This window comes from Cydia fagiglandana, chromosome 23, assembly GCF_963556715.1.
Source record: "Cydia fagiglandana chromosome 23, ilCydFagi1.1, whole genome shotgun sequence".
NCBI classification, from domain to species: domain Eukaryota; kingdom Metazoa; phylum Arthropoda; class Insecta; order Lepidoptera; family Tortricidae; genus Cydia; species Cydia fagiglandana.
The window spans coordinates 7,094,944-7,120,871 of NC_085954.1; the positions used below are offsets into that span (position 1 = coordinate 7,094,944).

Here is a 25,928-nt window from a genome sequence, read left to right on the forward strand (position 1 = left end):
ATGCCTAACAAATAAATATCATATTAGTTAACAGTTTCAATAAAAGTAAACACATGTTAATGTAACAATGTATTCCATAACCATATAAGGAACATGTAATCTTAGAAATAAGCATGTAAGCAAATTGCATATCCAAATAGCATTAAGATTTTTATTACATTCATAATTTTAAGAACCAATATGTATACCATAGATATAAGTTCACTTAAGCAAAAAAATAATACTTGTTATATATTTTTTGTCTTTAAAAAAAAAAAAAAACGGGAAAGCTGTAGTGTAGTCAGATCATACACAGCTGCTATCAGCTGATACAGCTGATACTTGATGCCTATCTCCCATATATGTATTTTACTACTTTATAGAACATTAAGTTAACGATGCCATAAACCTTGACTTACTGTAATTTATTATACAATGTTTAATGACCATTGCCATAACTTCCACTCGATTAAACCTGTTAAAACCTTAGTATATAAGGCGAGCGCTTTCTACCAATATATTCAGTATTTACTCGACTCTTGTGTTATCATTATAACCCCTGAACGCCGAACACTTCACCTTGGTGTATGCTGTTTGCCGACGACATTGTTCTTGTCGGAGAAAATGCACTTGAGGTCCAGAGCAGGCTGGGAAAATGGCAAGAAAAGCTGGAAAGCGTGGGACTCAAAATAAGCAGAACCAAAACGGAGCACATGTTCTGCGATTTCGGTGGTCCATCCAGTTTTTCCCATATTGCCTTAAACGGTGTATCCCTACCAGTCTGCTCTGACATCCGGTACCTTGGGTCATTGATCCAAGGTGACGGAAACATCGACCGAGACGTGAAAAATAGAATAAATGCGGGATGGATGAAATGGCGACAGGTCTCTGGAACAACTTGCGATCCACGAATGCCCCTTAAACTTAAGGGGAAAATATACAGAACGATCGTGAGACCTGTTGTAATGTATGGATCAGAATGCTGGGCGACGAAAGTAGCGGATGAAAGAAGAGTGCATGCAGCGGAAATGAGAATGCTGAGATGGATGTGTGGAGTGACGAGAAAGGATCGGATTAAGAATGAGTATATAAGAGGAAGTTTGAAAGTAGCTCCAGTAACGGAGAAAATGAGGAGTGCTAGGTTGTCTTGGTATGGGCATGTAATGAGGAGGGATGAATGCCATATAGGCAAAAGAATGTTAGGGATGAATGTTGATGGACGGAGAGCGTATGGTAGACCCAAAAAACGATGGATGGATTGTGTGAAAGAGGATATGAGAAAGAAAGGAGTGAGTGCTGAGGACACGAAAGACAGAGGAGAATGGAAGAGAAAAACATGTTGTGCCGACCCCACATGACGTGGGATAAGGGCAGGGGAAAGAAGAAGAAGACAAACAGACAAAAATTCTAAAAACTGTTGGAACGTGTTCTGTTATCGATTCTAAGTATCCCCAGCCAACTTTTTTTCAAATATCTTCCATGTACAGACTTTCGACCCTCTACAGCTTTATTATATGTATAGATGTATAGAAGATGTCGATTATGGGCAAAGCTGAGGAAAAGGAAATGAGGATTTGGCGTATTTATTTACCTATTCAAAAGCTGAATGGAAACAAGTTCATTTGTGGAAATCATTCTCCATCCAGTGCCTTCAATAAAAAGGGACCAGATTAAAAAAGAATTCGCGCGAATTCAGCATATTGTAATATGCCTACTTGAATAATAAACTATGTTATTTTTATCATGTAAAATAAAATTGTTTATATATATAATGTTCTTTTATTTTATTCATAGGTAGTACAGTAGGTAAATACAGCAGCACGTATCGCACATTTATCGATATCGATAAACAGTAGGTACTGGAAGTGTCGAGCCCTAGCGTTGTTTTTTTTGTGTTGGTAGTATTGTGTGTGGTTTTTTTTTAACATTTATGGCCTGGATGCGAGATCTTTAAGCCTGTATTTGGTGTGTTGGGATATGTACGTTCATAATTCGGTTCGAGGATTGTTCGAGAGTGCCGACTCTTAAAACGTAGTGATTATATGCTCTTTGGTCAGTGCCAAGGTACCGGCGGTCCTTGAGCCCAACGGTCTGGCCAGGGTCGATGGCAAGAGGCCTGCCGGCCGCTGGTGCCTTGGAATATGGGCCGGCCACTTGTGTGGGACGCTACGTGCGTAGATACCCTGGCACCTTCCCATATTCCAGGCACCAAAGTTGGCGCTGGTGCGGCCGCATCCTCGGCCGAAAGCCTCAAACACCGCAAATATGTCACACTAGGTAGGTAGCTACTACCTAGTGTGACATATTTGCGGCGTTACTAATATATAGCTATATATTTGCGGCGTTTGGAGTGGAAATTTTGGCGCCGCGGGGAGCTAGCGCGCGTCGCTACTATGAGGAGCTGTCAAAGCGCCTCATAGAGGCCTCCGGTGACCAGAGGGCTGGCCAATATCTTGCCCAAGGTATCAGCATTGCAATCCAGCGGGGCAATGCGGCCAGCCTTCAGGGCACCCTACCTACGGACTATGACTTAAGGCAAATTTTGGTCTAACTCTAACTTGCGTTAGGTACCTACGAAAAAAATTTAACTGATGTTACATCCTAACATCCAAATGAAATAATATTTTCTCAAACATGCAATGAAATATTGATGTTATGTTCCTTATAATAGGCTGCGAAGTATGACGTTTCAGGTGCGGCTAGGACAAGAGGTCTGTCTTATCTTGTCTATTAAAGCAATTTTATTATTTGAGATACTAAGAACAGTTTATTAAAAACAGTTTTGTGGCATATTTGAAAGAAATGAAAAACTACAAAATCGTCAACACTGTGGAAATTATACTTATTTAGGTACTCCATGCTACTCTGTCCAAAGCCGTTTCTGTCCAGTCGACGGCGCCGAGTTCGCTAAGGTCTTTCTGCACTTCGTCTCTCCAGCGGTACCTAGGGCGTCCAGACGGCCTTCGGCCACTTGGTACTCCAGAGTACGCCCTCCAGACTGCGCGATCTTCCCCCATCCGGACTACGTGCCCGAGCCATCGGAGTCTAGCGGCCTTCGATTCTCCAATGATGTTCGGCTCGGACACCAGATCTTCAATCTCCTGGTTCTCGCGGAGTCTCCAAGTTTGGAGAGAGTAGCATGGCGGTCTTTGGTGTCGGAGGCCAAGATCCACTTCGGGTCGTTGCGCCACAGCAGTAAGTAAGTAAGTAAGGTACTTCATGCATAAAGCAACGATGTATGTGAAACATGAACCCCCCGAACTATCTGACGAAACATTTGAACGCCAAAGGGTAAAACGGGACCCTAGTACTAAGACTTCGCTGTCCGTCCGTCCGTCCGTCTGTCCGTCTGTCTGTCACCAGGCTGTATCTCACGAACCGTGTGAAGACAGATGATGTATTTCTGTTGCCGCTATAACAACAAATACTAAAAACAGAATAAAATAAAGATTTAAATGGGGCTCCCATACAACAAACGTGATTTTTGACCAAAGTTAAGCAACGTCGGGAGTGGTTAGTACTTGGATGGGTGACCTTTTTTTTTTGCTTTTTTTTTGTTTTTTTTTTTGCATTATGGTACGGAACCCTTCGTGCGCGAGTCCGACTCACACTTGCCCGGTTTTTTAAATTGTGTATTGCTTGACATTTGTATTTATAATCAATTGTTATTTTCCTACTTGACGATCACAATATAAATTCGTATAGATTAGTGAAAAATAATTTATATTGTAATTTCATATTATGAAATAAATAAATCTAAATCTAAATCATGATATCAACATGAAAGACTATGTAAACTTATGTGACGAAAACGACAGTCACTGCCGTATTCGAACTTCAAGATTGTAGGCACACAGGAATAGCCACCTATTTTACATATACATGTAACTGGATAACCGCGGCTGCGCCCGCGATGCTTTAGTCATTAAACGAATCTTTTACTTACTACACGTGTTTATACTTTACTTTCTCCGTATACAACCTTCAATCTGCAACCTTGATAAATATATTATATACGTACTACATAGTACGTACAAAGATATTCACAAGAGACGAAACGTACTAGATCCATTCTAGATACGTTATAGTTTAGATATCAACTAGTTCTCTTTTGCAGCACAATTCGGGCAACCAATGTCACTTTTACGTTAGATAGAGTAAGATATGTAGGTATTAGATGTGAATTGGATCTCTAAGTCATGTCCTGTGGAAATCGTTCAAGAGTATCCCCAGAATCGCGCAAATGTCAAATTTGACAGGGTAGATCTTAAACATATCGTTATCGTATCTTGGTGATGTCTAAAAGATATCTAATAGATGTCTATTTCAAAATCCGAATCGGGCCCTCAGACGGATACAAGGCGAAAAAAATCAAAGATACATGAAAATATACGGGTAGTAAAACATACGCGTGATAAATATATAGGTACGTGTTAGTTATATTTTGTGTGTAAGTAAACTTTTAGTTTTTTCTATAAGTAAATAAAATTTGGATTTCGTGGATTTTTTATTTCATTTATTTCATTGCATGTTTGAGAAAAGCAGAATACATACCTTGGCGGGAAATGGAGTTGCCCCCCTCAGACCTATCCGCAATCCCTTTTACCCCGGCCTGTGTAGTAATGTACTATTGTAGGCTTATTGTTAACCTGGCAGCTAAAAGATTAAACAGGAACTTTCGCTGGGCATATAATTTGCATTGTGCATTATTACTTTTGCGCCAATAAAATTTATATTAGCCTCAAGCTTCAAATTTAACCATCATATTTTTAAAATACTGGCAGCAATACAACCATAAAAAAAATAAGTTCAAAAACTAAAACCCGACTACTGCAAATCGCGCTCTAAAAAGTATGAAACAAGATAGAATTCTTATCTGAAATTATCAAGCAGGAAATATTATGAATGTTACCATTTTTAGGGTTCCGTACCTCAAAAGGAAAAAACGGAACCCTTATAGGATCACTCGTGCGTCTGTCTGTCCGTCCGTCTGTCACAGCCAATTTGCTCCGAAACTACCGGACCAATTAAGTTGAAATTTGGTACACATATGTAAGTCTGTGACCCAAAGACGGATATGTAACGTCAATAAATGAATTTTAAACATAGGGGCTACTTTTGGGGGGTAAACGATAAAATTAAAAAATAAAGTTTTGAAAACTATATTGTGTTACATATCAAACGAAAGAACTCATTTTGGGAATCTCAAATATATTTTTGTTATAAATTTAGGATAAAAATTTTAGAAGTTATTCAAGAAAATAGACAAAAAATGACCATTCCCCCCCCTCTATCTCCGAAACTACTGGGTCTAAAATTCTGAAAAAAATACACAAAATAGTCCTTTACCTAAAGATGACAGGAAAACCTATTAGAAATCTAGAGTCAAGCGTGAGTCGGATTTAAGAACATAAATGCGGTTAACGTTTTTTTAGGGACACAGCCGCAATGGTTTAAGTGAAACGTGATGTAGACAGCTATTGCGAAGGCCATGTCGGACTGAAGACAAAAAATGCGACTAGGCTGTAACTGGCACATAGCCGCAATGGTACTTGTAGTACAGTCAACAGCAGAAGTTGCTAAGCGGGCGAGGTGTTCAAAATTACCTTGACATGCTCTTATTGTCTTAACTATAAAGTCGCGTCCAGATCATTTTAAACCACTCACCAGCTTAGCAACTTCTGTTGCTGACTGTACTGATTGATTAGGTTACTATTATTACGTGTTTTAAAAAGCACTAGGTATACAGGTTGGCTAAAAAATAAACTAAGTGTATTCCCGTTGCCAACGTGCAACCCTGAAATCGCGGGGAAAAATTTGACTGTTTCATACATTTTAGGCTGGTCCGTTTTCTATGGGAGGATACTTCTTTTTTCGCGATTTCGGGGTTGGTCCCATACTAAAAGTCGCTCAGTAGAATCCCAAAACCTCCCTGGCTACGGAAATACACTTTTATTTTTGGCCATCCTGTAGGTATTATCTCTCTACGGCCTTCGCTTTTAAAACACTTTCGGAAGTTGTAGGAAGCGCGACCCGTCGGACGCTCGAGTTTTCACTGTTTTCAGCTCTACGCATTTGGACACTTGTACTATTGTGCGGCATTTAATCTTCAGAGATGTAAAGGGGTCAATTTTCAAATAGGCATTTTTTGCTGTCCCACGGCTAAAACTCGAAGTCCATAGGACTAAAAGACTGGGTATGTATATATTTTCATTCAGTGTATTATAAGCTTTAAAAATCATGCACAACTGTACCTAAAATATTATTTGTTCTTGATAAAATCGCATTTGAAGTTCCAAAAACGGCGAAATTTGCCGTTTTTCGCGTGTCCCAGTGGCGGCATAGCGCAATAAAAAAAATCATAACTTTGGATGTAGGCAACGTATTATAAACAACTTTGTATTTCTATAAAGAGCATTTTCTAGAGAATTGATTTAATCATATTGATAAATTAATGCGTTATTTAATAAAACAAGGGAAGCCTTTTTATCGCTGTCCCGCGCGGCACCTGTTTTGTTATGACTTTAATATACCCCCTATAATCTTCTTTGTCTATTGAATAACGGTTAGATTAAATTTACGACGCAATAGTTCAGTTAGTTGGGCATCGATTGACATCAAATGTAGACCCGGAAACAGTTTAATTTATTTAAAAACAGATAAAAATCTCTTTCGATATATTTTGGTACGACTACAATGACATTTGTATGGACGCTTAATACGTTGGTACATAGTTGGAATAAAAATGTTTATTTTATGATAATAGTTGCAAATATAGTGTTAAAATATATAGTAAACTAAATAAGTGAATCGGTTGTATTGTGTAGGAAATATCGCTAAAAAATATTATTGGCGACATGTCGCGACATTTGTATGGCGACATTTATACGGCTATTTTGACCGTATAAATGTCGATTGTGGCATACAAATGTCGACATAGTGCCATACAGATGTCGAGAAGGTGTTATACAAATGTCGTCAGGGTCTTATAAATGCAACAAAAATAATAAATAGTGGCATATACATGTTGATACTGCCATATAATGTCGAAAAAATGCCTTATACATGTCAAAAACGCCTTACTAATGGCTAAATAGTGTCATACAAATGTCGATCTTTAAACGTCCATATCTAGCTATGTTGAATGTAGTAATGTTTAGTTTTTATAGTTGCCCAATTTCACGGTAGATGTCGCTGTTCTGTCGGCTACATCGCGCTATTAAGATTTTTCCACAGCCCCTATATATAGTAAATTTGGTTTCGGAATAAATGAGTATTAAGTTGTCAAGAAAGTGTTTCATTACAAAAGGTAGGAAGTGCAGTGCAAGTGTAGTCAGTGAACATTGGTCCTTCGGAACAGGATAATCGTGAGTACAGTGACAGTGGAAATGTGAAGTGTCAAAGACTTAGTGAATTTTCGCGGTAACAAACACTTAAATTATTTCGCGTGAAAAAAGACATAGTGCAATTTCGAGTGAATTTAGAACTTAGAAAAAAAACCGCTGAAAAAACACTTAGAATAATTCGCTTAAATTTTGGACTTAGTCGATTTTGTGAATTCTTGGACATAGCGTAATTTCAGTTATAAAATGACTTTGAAAAATTGTGTTCAAAAATAAACTTAGAATAAAAATAGACTTTGAAATCTGTCACTCACTTAGCAAATATTAAACAAAATGGCTAACATAGCATCACAAGAAGAACTTTTTAGTCAGATTAAAAGGCTTCTCACCAATCACAAGAAAACTTCGTCAACGCGTTATACAGCAAGTTACTTGAAAATACGTATAGAGTCGCTTGAAGAATACTGGAATCAATTCCTTACTGAGCACCGAGAAATTTTAAAGTCTTCAGTAAGCGTCGATGAGAAAAAGGAACTGAAAGCGCTCTACAATGATGTCGAAGATTTCTATATGGAGTTCAAGACTAGTTTGTTAGAACTGACGGAATCTGTCACAACTCAAGAAGGTGCCTCACCTCAAGTGCCTCATGCATCACAACCTCAAGTTGTCACAAAGAGTAAACTCCCGCCGATAAACCTCCCTTCGTTTTCCGGTGATTACCAAGAATGGATGCACTTCAAGGATTTGTTTATCTCTATGGTACACAATGAGCCGGGTCTGAGTGACATACACAAGCATCATTATTTGAGGTCAAGCTTGAAGGGTGAAGCAGAACAAGTCGTCCGTCATTTCGAACTCACAGCTGCCAACTATGGGAAGGCTTGGAACGCCTTAGTCTGCCGCTACAGCAATGATAGGGTTATAGCTAATACCATACTGAATCGCCTGCTTAATCAGAAGAAACTCACGTACGAATGCTCTAAAGGCCTCAAGGATCTTCTTGATACTACAAACCAGTGTCTCAGTAGTCTAGCGAATTTGAAGATTGACACAACTACTTGGGATTCGATCATAGTGCATATTGTAGTATCCAAGTTAGATAGTGAAACTCACAAAGCTTGGGAGCAATCACTTGGTTCTTCTATAGAGTTACCCAGTTATAAGAAGCTCACATCATACTTAGAGGGACGATTCAGAGCGATGGAAATGGTACAAGCGACACAGAAGAAAGATAAGAAAGATACCACATTACAACAACCAGCTACTGCACCTAAAATAAAGAATGTGAGATCTTTCACCGCTGAAGTTGATACGGAATGCACATATTGTAAGAAAAGTCACTACATCTGTCACTGCACTGAATTTGCACAACTCGACATAGATCAACGTAAAGAATTTGTAAAGAACAACAACTTATGCTTCAATTGCCTTGTCAAAGGACATTCCATACGGAATTGTAGACAAGCCACAACGTGTAAAACCTGTAATCGCAAACACCATACGCTTTTGCACTACCAGAGTATAACTGCGAATACAGTCACTATGGAGACACCCACAGAACCTGAGGACACACAAATTAAGGAACTCACAAGTCTGAAGGTTTCACAAAAAGGCAAGAAAGTGATATTGGCCACGGCACAGATATATGTGAAGGATAGCAGTGGTTCTCTCGTTCAGCTTAGAGCCCTTGTTGACCAAGGCTCAGAAGGCACCTTCATTACGGAGTCTGCAGTGCAACTGCTGCGACTGAAGAAGACTTTCCAGCCAGCTAATATCACGGGTCTTGAAAATCAAACTTCAGTGCCACGATACGTCGTTAACTTAGATATTTACTCACCGATAGACACTCACTATGTAATGCAAGTTGACGCTCACGTACTCTCGAAGATTAATAGTTGGTTACCCTCAAAGGAGTTTGACATCTCACAATGGCCTGCCCTGTCCCAATTGCAACTAGCAGACCCTCACATGCAATCGCCGGGACCTATTGATGTTCTACTGGGCGCCGAGGTCTATGCATTTATTTTGCTAGACGGACTACACAAATATAACGATGACAAGCTTATAGCACAAAACTCGAAACTCGGATGGTTTGTCTCTGGAGCTTCTCAATCACGAAGTGATCTGCCACCTCACAATATCGTAGCACACCACGCACTTATCGAGGTAGATCAACTCCTACGCAAATTCTGGGAGACTGAAGAGTACAAGCCACATGAGAAACCTATGACACATCTTGAGACACAATGTGAAGAGCACTATATAGAAACTCACTCAAGACAAGAAGATGGTCGTTACGTCGTACGCTTACCGTTTAAAGATGACCACGAAAAGAACTTAGGCGATTCTCGACAAATCGCACTACAGAGACTGATGCACATGGAGAAGAGATTCGCAAACAAGCCTAAATTTCAGAAGGATTATGCGGACTTCATAGATCAATATCAGAAGCTGAATCACTTAGAAGATGTAGACCCACAACATAAGCCAACTCACAAAGTCTACCATCTCCCACATCACGCTGTGATAAGAGAATCCAGCAGCACCACAAAGCTTCGTGTGGTCTTTGATGGCACTGCGCAGCCGTCAAATGGCTCATCTCTGAACGACGAATTACTCATAGGACCATCACTATTGCAAGACTTACGAGATCTTATTATTCGTTGGCGTACTCACAAGATATGTCTGCTTGCTGACGTGAAGCAAATGTATCGCCAAATACTCGTCGCTAAAGAAGATGTAGACTATCAGCGCATACTGTGGCGCGCATCTCCACAAGATGAAATCGTCGAGAAACGTTTGTTAACTGTGACATATGGTACGTCATGTGCTCCGTTCCTCGCTATTCGCACCCTGAAGCAGCTTGCACAAGATGAAAAAGAGGAATTCCCAGACTTAGTTGAAGTCATAAGTAATGACTTTTATATGGATGACTTACTCACAGGTGCGAATGACGTGGAACAAGCTACTAGGTTACAGAGTCGTATCACACAAGCTATGGCTAATGGTAAATTTGAGATGCACATCCAACAGTCCTGACGTCTTGAAGAATATACCTAGCGCAGAAAAAACAAATCAACAAAGTGTCGAGATCATGCTTGATGATACCATCAAAGCTTTAGGTATCAAATGGAACTCACATCACGATGTCTTCGAACTTAAGGTAGATATTTTAGAACCCACAGACCGTTATACCAAAACGTCAGTACTGTCGGACATTGCGAAATCATATGACCCTTTAGGTTTTTTGGGGCCTGTGATTATCACTGCAAAAATGTTTTTGCAAAAACTTTGGTTGAGTGGTATTGGTTGGACAGATGAACTTCCTCTCGAACTTGCCACAGAGTGGTCAAGCTACAGGGACCAGCTCTGTCACATGCCGACCTTGTATTTAGATCGTTGGGTTCACACACAATTAGACGGCAAGGAAAGAGTGGAAATTCACGGGTTCAGTGATGCCACTTGTTAAGCTTACGCTGCTGTTGTTTACTTACGAGTTATCACGCCCCACGGAATCCACGTGTCACTAGTCATTGCCAGAACAAAAGTGGCACCTGTAAAACAAGTCTCCGTCCCACGATTGGAACTGTGTGGCGCGGTACTGCTCTCGAAGTTACTCAAAGATGTTCAACACAGTCTTCGTTTGCCTGAGGAATCTGTCTTTGCCTGGACAGATTCAATGATTGTCTTAGCGTGGCTTCGAAGAAACCCTAGCACTTGGAAAACGTACGTAGCTAATCGAGTCACTGAGATTGTTAATAATGTAAGTAGTGCCCGGTGGCACCACATTACGTTGAAAGTAAAGAATGGTACTTTGCGTAGACCTATTGCTAAAATTTGCCCTCTACCTCTGGACTCTTAACTATCTGTTAAGAAGTTAATGTGTTTTTTGTTTTTGTTTTGAGTTCTATTTGAGTTTCACTGTGTAATTTAACCTTTTATTATTGATTCGTGTAGATTTTCACGTGTTACTAACTTCACTATTCTGGTTTAGTTTTATTTACATGGATCTTTATGAAGGACTAGTCGTCCTTGGGGGCCGATAATGTTGAATGTAGTAATGTTTAGTTTTTATAGTTGCCCAATTTCACGGTAGATGTCGCTGTTCTGTCGGCTACATCGCGCTATTAAGATTTTTCCACAGCCCCTATATATAGTAAATTTGGTTTCGGAATAAATGAGTATTAAGTTGTCAAGAAAGTGTTTCATTACAAAAGGTAGGAAGTGCAGTGCAAGTGTAGTCAGTGAACAAGCTAACTATAAAAAGTACAGAAGTGCCTCCTACAGAATATTTTTTGTTGTTAAGAACCCTTCCTAAAACGATGATTATAAATCAGATATTTCGAAAATAAAAAATTGCCATACAAATGTCGAAAAAACACCCTCTTAAAAAATTGACCCAAAGATATAAGCCACCACGCCAGAAAACTTCATGTTACATCTGGTTTTTGATTGACCCATTCGGGTTTTTCAAGACGTTTCACGTACAAAAAAATGTTGAAAATTATGTGATGTACGGAACCCTTGAAAGGCGAGTCCGACTCGCACTTGACCAGTTTTTTTTTATATAAAAAATACAACGTAATATAATTTACTAAATTTTTTATATATTTACAGAGATTCAGAGGATCGCCATGATCGTATGCCACGATTATAAACTTAAAAAAGTAATGTGGCATACGACCACGGCTATCCTCTGAATCTCTGTAAATATATAAAAAAATTAGTAAATTATATTACGTTGTATTTTTTATATAAAAAAATGGTAACATTCATAATATTTCCTGCTTGATAATTTCAGATAAGAATTCTATCTTGTTTCATACTTTTTAGAGCGCGATTTGCAGTAGTCGGGTTTTAGTTTTTGAACTTATTTTTTATTTAATTAATTTTGGGGTCATGATTTTGTTACTAACTTTTTGAAGTCACTTTATATTACTTTTGCGAGGGCGTCCTGAGTACAGAAATGCGCGCAGAGCGCCGCCTATATCGAACGCCCGGCCCGCCGGCGGGAACGGCGGCTTCGTAACGCGTACGTCGAGCTATTCCCAACACTTTTAGTATACATTCTGGCTGATTAGGACTTCTATACCTATTCACGTTATAAAATGTTGCAGGACATTAAAAAATCACCATGTATAGCGGCCAAACAAATTACTTTTGCAAAAACCTTCTTGTATCGCCGTAGTCGCGTAACACGCGGATAGAATCCAGAGGGCTTGTAGATTCATGGTTCGAATTACCTAACCGATAAATTAATGTTTTATCTGGCGCAACCAAGCAAAGCCGGGTGCAAAAGCTAACAATATTTATATATTTGGAATGTGCTAATTGAGCTCTTTCAAATGATGTATAACACGTCATCCTTACTTTATTTTATTTTTTTGGTTCGTGACTTTATGACCTCTAGAGGGCGCCGTGTTCATTTTTTTTGTGACGCCATATAGCCTATAACCAGCGGACGACTAAGACGATTCGAATGACACATCGTTTGTGAAATTATAATAAGTACTTTAGAAGTTATGAGGGAACAGATGAACATACATACATACATACCCACATGCATACCGGTCAAAATCATAACCCTCCTTTTGCGTTGCCGTAGTCGGGTAAAAAGAATAGGGAACTAGAATTGATAGGTTGGCGTCTAAAATAATAAGTTGGCACCAGAGCTTTCACGCTCAATCCGAGCAACACAGAATGCGTGATCGTCAAGCTCGATATTAAAAACGCCTTTAAATAACTCATTAGAGAGCGATTTTATGTTATTGGAAGTTAAAAAGAAAGTTCCAGCCTTGTAGGTATACCCTTTTCTGTACCAAGCGTATTCATCTCATTCTAAACTCTTTTTCAGTGAGTCGCCCATAATCTCTCATGGGAGCGTAGCAGGGAAATCCGCTTGGTCCCCTTATCTTCAGCCTAGGTATCCAGAAATTAATCTCAACACCTCGATCCCCACTAAACATATGGGACCTGGACGACGACATACTCGGGGGCAAGTCGGAAGAAACGTGGAGACCTATTGACGCTTTTTCCACTTCTAAAGGAACTGGGTCTTGCGGTAAACTCGAGTAAATGTGAGTTTTACCCTTGCAGCGCAGACTGTCGTGAGAGTTTTCCTTCCTTCAGTGCCATACTTCCCGGACTCTGCCAAAAACCTAGAGTTGTCCACCTAAAATTTCAAGCTCCTTAGGATCTCCCATTTTGCCTGAAGCCTACAAAATAAGAGAACAACTTCTTCATTTCGCCAAAGAAAGGCTTAAAAACCTTGACAGCTCATGTGTCCCTTACTCTGCTACGGTCCTGCTTCGCCGTTCCCAGAGTAACATATTTTCTCCTCACCGTACCAACCTGGCCCCGAACATATCGACTCCTTCGACTGTACACTAAAAGAATCGGAATGAGTGTCTGGTTAACGGATCCCTTAACACAGACCAATGGGATTTGGCATCGTTACCTATTCGGAATAGTGGCCGCGCTCGTGACGTGAGTCTTCCGGCCTTCTTGGCGTCGGCGGCAGGGGTTGTAGAACTTGTCTCTAAAATTTTATCCTTGGACGGAGACAGGTCTACCATACCCTATGCCTCTGACGCCCAGTCGGCCTAGATGGCTCTCAACTCAGGTGCGTTCGTACCCGAAAAACCGTTCCTTCAACATTGTTGGGACGTCGTGGGCGTCAAGTGGATCTTCGATTCCCTGATGACAAACGCTGTTAGTGCAGATAGGGCCAGATTAAACGCTGCTTCGAGGCCTGAAAGTGATGTTTGGTTACACGCCCTCCCATCTTCAAATCTTGGCAACCTGCTTGACAATGACTCACCGCGGGTGCGGGTGGCCGTTGCTCTTCGTTTGGGCTGCGATGTATGTCAACCTCATTTGTGTCATCACGCACTGAGCTGTTGCGCGGGTAGGTTTCTACGACACCATGCCCGGAACGATATCATCTGTGTGTGTAAGAAAGAGTATAGTAAAGTTAACATACAACTACAACCTACCTGATTTGAATAATTTTCCGAAAACGTAGCCAAGAACCGGGCATGATATAACGTATATGATTGCGATTATAATAATTCCTGTGCGCAATCCAACGCAGTAACAGCATTTATCCAGTTGCATGATTGATCACTGAAACACAGAACAAAAAGTGGTAAAAATCTAAAAATAAGTCGCCTTAATAGAAAGGTGGGAAGGAGGGGGAGAGGAAGGGGGAGAAACCCCCCCTCCAAGTTTTCCCCCGCGGAAATGCTTGGTTTGTAAATTATTCATAGTTTCATAGTTATAGCACAAAGAATAGATAGTATCGAGGGGTCCTGTCAAAGTAAATTTTGTAGTCATGGTACATTTACTGCCATCTATCGACACACGAATAAAACTTAAAATAAAATTGAAATTGTATAAATTAATCAAAATATGTTTACGGATAAATGATTTTTAATTTTTATTGTTCCATACTGACCCATGTTCTTTCACTGATATGTGTTAAAATTGTTAAATATCAAACGGTGTCGTCAACGCCATCTAGCGGAGAATAGGCCAAAGGTAATGGCGCCATCTATTCGAGAATGACTTTTTCTTGATTTCTGAGGCACGTTTTTTTCTTAGACTTTATTTATCTTATACAGAGTTATATATATCTCTGGCTATACATAGTTTGAGGTTATGCCAGTGCCAAATATTTGATTACTTGCAGATGGTCTAGAACGCAAAATTACTTGTGTAGTATTTTGCCTATATCACTTTTAGTCTACATCGCGAACGGTCTAGAACGCAAAATGCCTACATCATATTCGTCATATTATCTTTACGTTAGCGATGTCGACGGAGTCCCGCTATCGCGGCGATCCTATTCTGGGCTGTTTAGCCTTCGGCCATTAATCGAAGATAACTAACGAACCTAACCTACCTTTGTTATATAAAAAAGGGGTCATTTTGCGTTCTAAACCGTTCGCGATGTAGACTATAGATAAGGGATATAAGTAGGCAAAATATTACACAAGTCATTTTGCGTTCTGGGCCGTCTTAAAACCCCAAAAAATAAAACTTATTTGCGGCAGCTAAAATTGTTTTTAAAAACAACCCAAAACAATCCCTCACAGCGTCAGTTATCCCCAAATAAGGTGACTTATTTTAAGATCCAACCCCAAAAAGTTAAAGGATTTAAAAGTTTATAGGACTTATTTATTTTCAACGCACTTGCTCGTAATGTGGAACTTATTGAACCGGTGCCGGCAGTCAAGGGCACAGCGCGAGCGAGATAGCATTATTTTTATTTAGAGATAGGAACAGGGGAGTCAATGTACGAAATTTCTGGTGTGAAGCGTCCGTTCTTTAGTCCATAATAATCCTGTGCAAGTGTGCATGCAAACACAATACATATTTAAATCATAAAATGTCAGATTTTTCTGTTTAATGTTACTCACGTTTTCAAAATATTGTCCACAACTGTAGATTCAAAATCAATTAATCTTGAAATGTAAAGTCTAATTCTGATGTAAAAATCTATTTGAAATCTATATTTTTTTATATGTCAAACTTGTCTTCTGAGTTTGACGTTAAACACATAGGTTAAACATATATTCAGAAAACGTTTTGCATGGAGGTTTCAATTTCTAGTGAACCAAGAGAAGAATATGGTAGAGGTTTCCTCTAGGATTTTTCACGCAGTTCAAAGATTTAATAGAAGTATGAACATGCGGGAAGGTGAAAGCATACGTACCTACGCATCTTTATACTAACGAGCAATAAAATTCGACTCGATGCTGACAGATGTGATTCCACCAACCACCCTTAAGACGAAACGGGAGCTGAGCTAAAAGTCAATTTTGAGATTTCAAGCTGAATATACCCGTCGCTCTGACGGGGCGTAACCGCGGCGTGAGAGACTGTATTTGTGTGTGTAATGCACGCACACAGGCGCGTGCGGTGCGCCCGTACTCGCGCTGGCGCGCACCTCACTGATTGCAATTTGCATTGTCACTTTTTGTTACTGCTACTACTAAGTAGGGTAATTCGCCAGTAACTGGCCACTTTTAATAACTGGCCGCCCTAAACTAAAAATGAATCCTATTCACCTATAAACAGAATTCATTTTAGTATAAGGTTTCAATAACTTCAATAACTGGCCACCTTATACTAAAATTAATTCTATTTATAGGTGAATATATAATTCATTTTTGGTTTGGGGTGGCCACTGACGAATTACCCTATTGCGATTGAACTTTTTTACTTACCCGGCTTATGTTTACGGAACTCGATATCGAATAGGGTAATTCGCCAGTAACTGGCCGCCCTAAACTAAAAATGAATTCTATTCACCTCTATACAGAATTCATTTTAGTAGGTATAAGGTTTCAATAACTGGCCACCTTATACTAAAACGAATTCTATTTATAGGTGAATAGAATTCATTTTTGGTTTGGCGTGGCCAGTTACTAATAGTGGCCTGTTACTGGCGAATTACCCTATTTATGTACTTAGTGGTTAATACTAGTATCAAGTAAGTATTTTTTTTTCAATAATGCTCAGAAACGAAGTATAGACATGACAAATATAAATATTAACGTCTTTGTAAGGCAGGCTTGGACATTCTATAGAGTAAGAGTAAGTGTATGAAACAACCAATTCAGCTAGGACTAGGGAATGCTATCTAGATCTCGCAATTTCGATATCTCGCTAGATCTCGCACGTATTTTCGAAATTTAACCTAGTTGACAGGAAATCTCGATATATGCAATCTCGGTCGAGATCTCGATTAATATATTCGAGATCTCGAACAAGACTGAAAGTGAAATACTTTGTTTTAAGTAATATATGAGTAATATTCATGTTGTTCAGGCAGTGCTATTATGTGTCCGGCTTTAGCTCTATTATTGTTACGCAGTTTCTAAGTAAAGGTAAATAGTGGTTTAACATCGATAGCATTTCATAGAAGTAAAGTAAAAATTAAAATTGATTTTATGTTAAATATTTAATTTGTTGTTGTTATTTTCAAAATATAACATGAGGTACCTTAAATAAGTAGTATGTCGGCGGCATATCGTAAAATCGTAATCCTTGGCGTATCATGAAACGCCACCATTTCCTGATCTAATATTAACCCAGGCATATCACGATCTTCCTTATGAAAGAGACGGCAGATCCATCAGAGCAATGCATTCTTTGATATTCCTAGCTTCATAGCGGACGCATTGTAAAATAATTGATCGAGAAATCATATACATATTTTCAATGATTTTGTAAATGACTACAGTTATGACTACGGTTATTAGAAACCAATTATAGTATGTTTAATATTCTTTCTAATGGTATGCATCACCAATTGATCAGTAAAATAGAACCCGAGAAATAATGATCAGTGGAGGTCGGTCGCCCGCCATTTACGTGACGGAACAAAATTCATCATTACTTTGTTATATGTATAATATCATACATCAATAAAACTTATGTTTTTGGAAAGCTAATGAAATTTTTCGTATATTTTATAATAACATTAATTGCGGTAAAGTTATAATTTATTGAGTTAGACGCATGTTTTGTCAGTACTTATGCCATCCATGCACGGTAAAAAATCATATATTTTAAATATTTTGTAAATGACTACAGTCATTACTACGGTTATTATAAAACAATAATTGCACGTTTAATACTCTTTCAAACGACATCTCACACGAACCGATCGGTCCCATAGGACTAAAGACGTGAACAAATATCAATGCTGGTCGGCCGCCCACTTTTTCCTTCCTTTTTTTCGACACGTCCCCCCCCCCCTCCATAAAATAAAAACCGGTTTATTCATATTCTGGAGACCACGAGGAACATGTCGAGATGTCGACGAAAATCGTGAAGGAGACGACTTTTGTTTAATTTGCCTATAGACTATAGGAATATCAGAATATCACAGCTTGAGGTTTGCGCAAAATGGCTGGTGTTCGCTAGGCAGATCATGAAATGTCGGCGTTTCATTATATTCCTAGGAATATCTCGATACGCCCGATTTTACGATGTCTATGTGTATGGAATTCTTAGAGATTTTTGATTAAAATAACACATTTTTAGTTACTTTGTCAAATTCGATCTCGTCGAGATATTAATCTCGATCCCGAAAATCTGACTGTTGAGATCTCGGAACACCCAATCTCGATGCGGATTTTTCGTGCGAGATCTCGAATCGCCAATCTTGGTGCGAGATTGCATTCCCTAACTAGGACCTTAAATTGCTCGACAATTACGAAGCGTGACTGTACCTAAAAATTTTGTAAACCCATAACCATGCAATGAAATATTTTTGATTTTGATTTCTAATTTGAAATATTAGAATCAAAAAGTTCAAAATAGATTGTACCTATGTAACTACAAAAATGTGTTCCCTCTCAACGCAAAACCCCTTGTGTCTTAGGAGGATCTAGATATTTTCACACAAGACGGTTTATCGATAACTTCTTACATCACTAGATTATCGACATTAAATGTCGACTATTGCCCATCACTTTTCTGGCTGTGTACGTATTTAGAAACTTGACTCCGCCCCTAAAATTAGTGCGATAGGGACAACTGCAGCTGAGGCGAAAAATCCTGCGTAAAAATTACAAAAATCGAGGTTTCGTACTCCTCTTTTTCCTCCTCCAAAACTTAACCAATCGTAACCAAATTTGGAAATCTAAATGATTATGAAATTATCTGTGTCGGACCGTTTTGCTTTTTTGGCTAATTGATATCAGTTTTGAATACCACGCCTCTCATTGCGGCATAGTCAATTAGGCCATTTTGGCCATTTTTGAAGGGCTCTAGCGCCTTAAAAAACAAAAATATCAAAAAAAGCAAAACGGTCCGACACAGATATTGACAATATTAATCTGTATTGAAAAAATCATTGCTCTAGCTTCAAAAACCACGGAGGAAAACGAGGACTACGTTTGTATGGAGAAATGACCACTCCTGTTGGCTCTTAATAGTAGCAAAGATATATATAACTCCGTATAAGATGTGGAAAGTTTAAGAAACAAACGTGCCTCGTAAACTTCCAGTAAAATTGACTCTCGCTCAGATGGCGCTAGTACCTTTAGCCTATTCTCGACTAGATGGCGACCTAGGTGATACTTAACAGATTTCAGTGAAATAACATTGGTTCAATCAGGTTAAATTTAGTCACAAGGCATTCTTAATGTTTTAGGTATATATCGAAAGATGGCAGTAAATTTGCTAAGTCCATAAAATGTCATCGTAATGATTGAAGCGTCGATAGATGGCATTTAATTCAATTAGTCGTGTAAATGAATATATAACCTATTTTTATATCGTTTCGTTTTAAAACTATGAAAACAGGGAAAAGGTTTTTAGCTTAGCGAGTTAATGGTATCCCAACTCAGATGCTAAGAGAATGAAACCGAATGACTAATGATAAGGACACACGATAATAGCGCTGCCTCTGCTTCTTCTATTGAAAGTTCAGACATATTATTATTTATACCGTGTCTTCTCTATTCATTATATGACTATATATATTTGAATGACACAAATGGATAACCATGTAAGTATTCACACGACAGCAGTGGCGCTGTTTATGAAGCGTTGTTGGATTTTCGACTTTAAGCATTGGTCGTTAAATCAAATTTAGAGTGCAGACAGATTCAAGCGCTTTTTTAACGCGCGTTGGAAAAGCCTCATGCGAATGGAGACATATAATTACTTGGGGACATCTATTATGCTGGCCACATACGTAACGATAAATCGTTGCGATAAAACTGTACAGTCCGACTGTGCAGATAAATCGAACCGTGTGTATGACAAATCGTACGATAAATCGTTGATCGGTGGCAGTTGCAAATTATATCAGAAAAATCGTTGTCGAAGCGAACTGCACAGTTTTGTCGTTACGTGTGTACATTTCGGCAGTACTTCACGTAGCTTGCTTGTGTGCGCACGTTCGTTCCTCAAGTAAATAATGAAAAATGTAATGAAAAATATAAAAACCGGGCAAGTGCGAGTCGGACTCGCGCACGAAGGGTTCCGTAGCATAATGAAAAAAAAATGCAAAAAAAACGGTCACCCATCCAAGTACTGACCCCGCCCGACGTTGCTTAACTTTGGTCAAAAATCACGTTTGTTGTATGGGAGCCCCATTTAAATCTTTATTTAATCCTGTTTTTAGTATTTGTTGTTATAGCGGCAACAGAAATAGATCATCTGTGAAAATTTTAACTGTCTAGCTATCACGGTTCGTGAGATACAGCCTGGTGACAGACGGACGGACGGACGGACGGAAGGACGGACGGACGGACAGCGAAGTCTTAGTAATAGGGTCCCGTTTTACCTTTTGGGTACGGAACCCTAAAAATGAATCCATATTTCTCTTGGTCACGTCATCACGCGTGAACGGCTGGACCAATTTCGCTAATTCTTTTTGTCTTAAAGTTGGTCAAGCAAAAAATAAATAAATTTAAATTTAAACTGTTTATTTCAGTAAAATATGCACATCATATAATATCAAGCTTAACTACTAATCTTAACTTTAAAAGATTTTTTGAGTTAAGGAGTCTTATTTTAAATATTTATACATAATTAATATTTTTTATAGGTACATAATAGCAAAATAGGTCATATAATTCGGTGATTTCGGTATACTGCCCTCTTATTTTAATTAGGTATCTTTTCATAATATTTCTTGCTTGTCTATTCGTCCGTCCTTCTATAAGTTTTAGTAATTCCTTTGAAAATCTATTCAAGATGCTCGGTAAGATGCAGTTCCACACTCTCTGCCTGTATACATTGTTTGGTTATTGTCAGGAGAAGTTTCTTATGACAGAAAAAAAATAAGAAAGTTGCGCGGAACATTAGAAAATTTAAGAAAACTAAACTTCCATATTAACTTTGATGACATGGATAACATGTTTCTTGCGTGAGCTTCTGCGGAGAACTGACGATCGACGCCGATATCGGAGGCGTGTGGAGGCACTAGGAACGTTCGATTTATCGCACAGTCGGGCTGCACAGTTTTATCGCAACGATTTATCGTTACGTATGTGGCCAGCATTAGGCAAAGCTCTGCGTAGGTGACACCACTACCGCATAAACAAAGCGCCAGTGTGCAGCGCTAATTTGTTTAGTAAACCATAGAGTAACTTATACATACTAGGCCTAAACAGTTTTTTGGTGGTTTTTTGACAAGTTTTCACTGACATTGATGCATCAAGGCGGTTTGTTTACAGGTGGCCTCCCGCGAAACGCGAAACACCTCTTTAAGTATCGATCGAATAGGCAAGAGTGATAGAGAAGCAGAAACTTTCGATTGTCGTGTTTCACGGTAGGCCATGTGATTGACCTAGTGACGCCCTCTACGCAGAGTTTTGTGTAATATTCCCTATTTCCATGATATAGAGTGACGTCCGCCGCTGCATTACTGTCGCGGTTATGACCCTCAATGTTCCGTCACTCATTTCAAGGAGATTGACAGAAACAGCGGACGGTTTTAATGCCACTGCAGTATTTTCTTGGTGTAACTCTACAGAAAAAAAAACTGGTCAAGTGCGAGTCGGACTCGCCTTTCAAGGGTTCCGTACATCACATAATTTTCAACATTTTTTTGTACGTGAAACGTCTTGAAAAACCCGAATGGGTCAATCAAAAACCAGATGTAACATGAAGTTTTCTGGCGTGGTGGCTTATATCTTTACATCTCTGAAGATTAAATGCCGCACAATAGTACAAGTGTCCAAATGCGTAGAGCTGAAAACAGTGAAAACTCGAGCGTCCGACGGGTCGCGCTTCCTACAACTTCCGAAAGTGTTTTAAAAGCGAAGGCCGTAGAGAAATAATACCTACAGGATGGCCAAAAATAAAAGTGTATTTCCGTAGCCAGGGAGGTTTTGGGATTCTACTGAGCGACTTTTAGTATGGGACCAACCCCGAAATCGCGAAAAAAGAAGTATCCTCCCATAGAAAACGGACCAGCCTAAAATGTATGAAACAGCCAAATTTTTCCCCGCGATTTCAGGGTTGCACGTTGGCAACGGGAATACACTTAGTTTATTTTTTAGCCACCCTGTATACCTAGTGCTTTTTAAAACACGTAATAATAGTAACCTAATCAATCAGTACAGTCAGCAACAGAAGTTGCTAAGCTGGTGAGTGGTTTAAAATGATCTGGACGCGACTTTATAGTTAAGACAATAAGAGCATGTCAAGGTAATTTTGAACACCTCGCCCGCTTAGCAACTTCTGCTGTTGACTGTACTACAAGTACCATTGCGGCTATGTGCCAGTTACAGCTTAGTCGCATTTTTTGTCTTCAGTCCGACATGGCCTTCGCAATAGCTGTCTACATCACGTTTCACTTAAACCATTGCGGCTGTGTCCCTAAAAAAACGTTAACCGCATTTATGTTCTTAAATCCGACTCACGCTTGACTCTAGATTTCTAATAGGTTTTCCTGTCATCTTTAGGTAAAGGACTATTTTGTGTATTTTTTTCAGAATTTTAGACCCAGTAGTTTCGGAGATAGAGGGGGGGGGAATGGTCATTTTTTGTCTATTTTCTTGAATAACTTCTAAAATTTTTATCCTAAATTTATAACAAAAATATATTTGAGATTCCCAAAATGAGCTCTTTCGTTTGATATGTAACACAATATAGTTTTCAAAACTTTATTTTTTAATTTTATCGTTTACCCCCCAAAAGTAGCCCCTATGTTTAAAATTCATTTGTTGACGTTACATATCCGTCTTTGGGTCACAGACTTACATATGTGTACCAAATTTCAACTTAATTGGTCCGGTAGTTTCGGAGCAAATTGGCTGTGACAGACGGACGGACAGACAGACGCACGAGTGATCCTATAAGGGTTCCGTTTTTTCCTTTTGAGGTACGGAACCCTAATAATCGAACGAGCGAGCGAAGCGAAGCTCTTACATTCAACTTGGAACACACGGCCGGCTAGAGAAACGTTCCGGCATTTCGATGTTTTTAAGCTGAACTATCAGAGGATAGTTTGATACACAATAACTTAAGTAAATTTGTTCTAATATAGATGAAATTGGGTGAACGTACAGTTCAGGGCATTATATTTTACTCATAAAATTTTGAGCATGCTCGAACAAGAGGTTATTGAGGTAAGAGCTTAAAATGCTAAAAAGCTATATGTGAGGGGTCTTGCTACTCTGATCATTTTAATTGCAAAAAAAATAATTGTAAGTTTTAAAAGTCACTGAACAAATGTTGGTCAGTATGAGTACAGTCTACGGTTTAATTTTTTGCTCATATTACAGGCCATACCAGGTATAGGTCGTAGGTCTTACTTTCATGTGCGGAATTAAATTTCTCGTCTACATTTCTTAAATGTTAGTTAAAATTTTCATGGGCCGCAACATTTTTCAGTAGAAAATTAGCTAGAAATTATATTTATTTAAATTAGTTAATTTGAATTCACCATTTTATCATCTCACTTGTCACCTTTAGAGCCTTCTCAGTAATCAGTAATCAGGGGCCTTATTCCACTTGTGCAAAACTGACATTTCAAATCAACATCACATCAACAGATGATTGTATCGCATTGTTCAATGGAATCGCGTTCTATCGCAAACTTGTGATCGAAAAATAAGTAAGAAAAAATCAACTTTGTTTTATTACTACTATACGGTTTATAATGACTTTGAACTCGGGGTAGGTCGGTTAAGTCGGTTTGGTTCGGTTGTCACCTAACTGTGGATTGCTAATGTCAAATTTTGACAGGCATGGATACTATCGCTAGACTTTTTTGTCCATGGGCTTGGGCACCATCTTGGAGTTTTTGACGTGCGAAAGGGTATTTTATAGCATAGAGTAAAGCTTTTTTTTTTCAATATATACGTTTACAGGAATTAATGACATCTTGTGAGCGATAGATGAACTAAAGCGCTATTCATGGTGCGGCGGCGAGTAGTGGAACTATATGTGACAATTTCCATCAATCAAAAGGGGACTACACTGTTGATGGTCGATAAAGGCTATTATTAATTGAATTTTAACAACACGAACGCCTTATTGACAAGCGCTCTTTTTGTTGAACCCACACCTACACGTCAAATAATGCTCGCTCCACACATTCACCTATGAACGCTCAAAAATGCCTATTCACGCAAGTTGTAATTAAACCATATTTAGAAAAGTCAGTTTTTATTACTGGGTGGAATTAGGGATGAAAATCCCGGAAAAAAACAAATGCTTATCGCACACACAAAAAACAACACAAAATTTCGTTTTTTCCGGTTTTTTTCCAGTTTAGGATGACTCACGTTAGACCGGGCTGTGGCCGGGCCGCCGGAGCTACCGGAGCTTCCTTTTCTATGCAAAGCGTTAAGCAGGCTACTGACCAGCCTTCCAAATGGATGCCGTTACAATGGATTCATCCAAATGGACGGCATCCTAATACTAAACATTGTACGTTTTTGACATTCACGGACCGATTTTGGAATGTAGCCACGCTATTTGGACTGTTGGAAGGTTCGTCAGTGGCCACCTTTATGTCATCACCAGGGCTCGGGAATGGCACGGTGCGGGCCCGGCTCGGTCTTGCTATGTGCAAAGCCCTGATCCCCCCGAGTTTCTCGACAATTTTCACTATGACATTGATGCATCAAGGTGATTTGCTTACAGTGCCTATGTTTACAGATAGGCTACCGCAAAACGTGATAATCGAAATTTCGTTATCTGCCTCTCTGTCGATCGAATGGCCATGAGTGATAGAGGCAGAAAACGATATTTCGATTTACGTGTTTCGCGGTAGGCCCTGGGATGTGCTATTAACGCAGGGTTTTGCGTAATATTGCCTATTTCCTGCCTCAAATTACAGTGTGACAAAAACCAGTAGAATATAAATAAGGGCGCCACTTTCTACGTTACTGTCTCTCTTTTTTGACGTAAAATGCTTAAAAAAATGGCATCAATTTAGTATCGAAGATTTTTAGTTCCAGTTTATTTAATTTCTACTATTTTATGTCGCACTTTGGGTATAGGCACTAACTACTGAAATAATACAATAGTACTCTTTGTATATATATTTTTTATAATAAACTAAACGGGGATTGGCTCTAGTCACATCTGATGGAAAGTGAAAACAGAGCCTAAGATGATGGAGCTTACCGGCTCAGTAAGTAATAATAGCCTATTCACTCTTGCTTTAAAGACACCGAGGCAGTGGCGTAGCTAGAGGATATGGCGCCCGGGGCACCAAATTTGCGCCCCCCCCCCCCCCGCAAACTAAATGAACTAACGAAAGGGTCACTTTGTTACTTATTAAAGTTTACTTACATATAACTTAGACAAATACAGTGTATACAGGGCGTCCCAAGACTATGGGATGGGACATCAAGGGAAAGTACCTTAAATATCGTAGATAGGATATTTTGCTGAAAGAAGACATTATTTTAATTTAAAAAACAATTTAAACTGCATTCATAGATTTTTAAATAATTACATGGTTGAACCGGGAATCGAACCCGCTACACGAGAAAAAAAATCATCCAATAATAATCCTTATCATGAATCCTTTCGATCGGTATGATAAAACTACAGGTGATTTTTTTCTCGTGCAGCGAGTTCGATTCCCGGTTCAACCATGTAATTATTTAAAAATCT

The 25,928-nt window shown here is 39.0% G+C and overlaps 1 protein-coding gene across 1 annotated transcript; it reads left to right on the top strand.

The window, feature by feature from the left end:
- The first annotated feature begins 7,655 nt into the window (after positions 1 to 7,655).
- LOC134675754 (uncharacterized) lies at positions 7,656 to 10,361 on the top strand. The gene has a single exon (XM_063534064.1). The coding sequence runs from the start codon at positions 7,656 to 7,658 to the stop codon at positions 10,359 to 10,361; it is 2,706 nt and encodes a 901-aa protein (XP_063390134.1).
- The last annotated feature ends 15,567 nt before the right edge of the window (positions 10,362 to 25,928 follow it).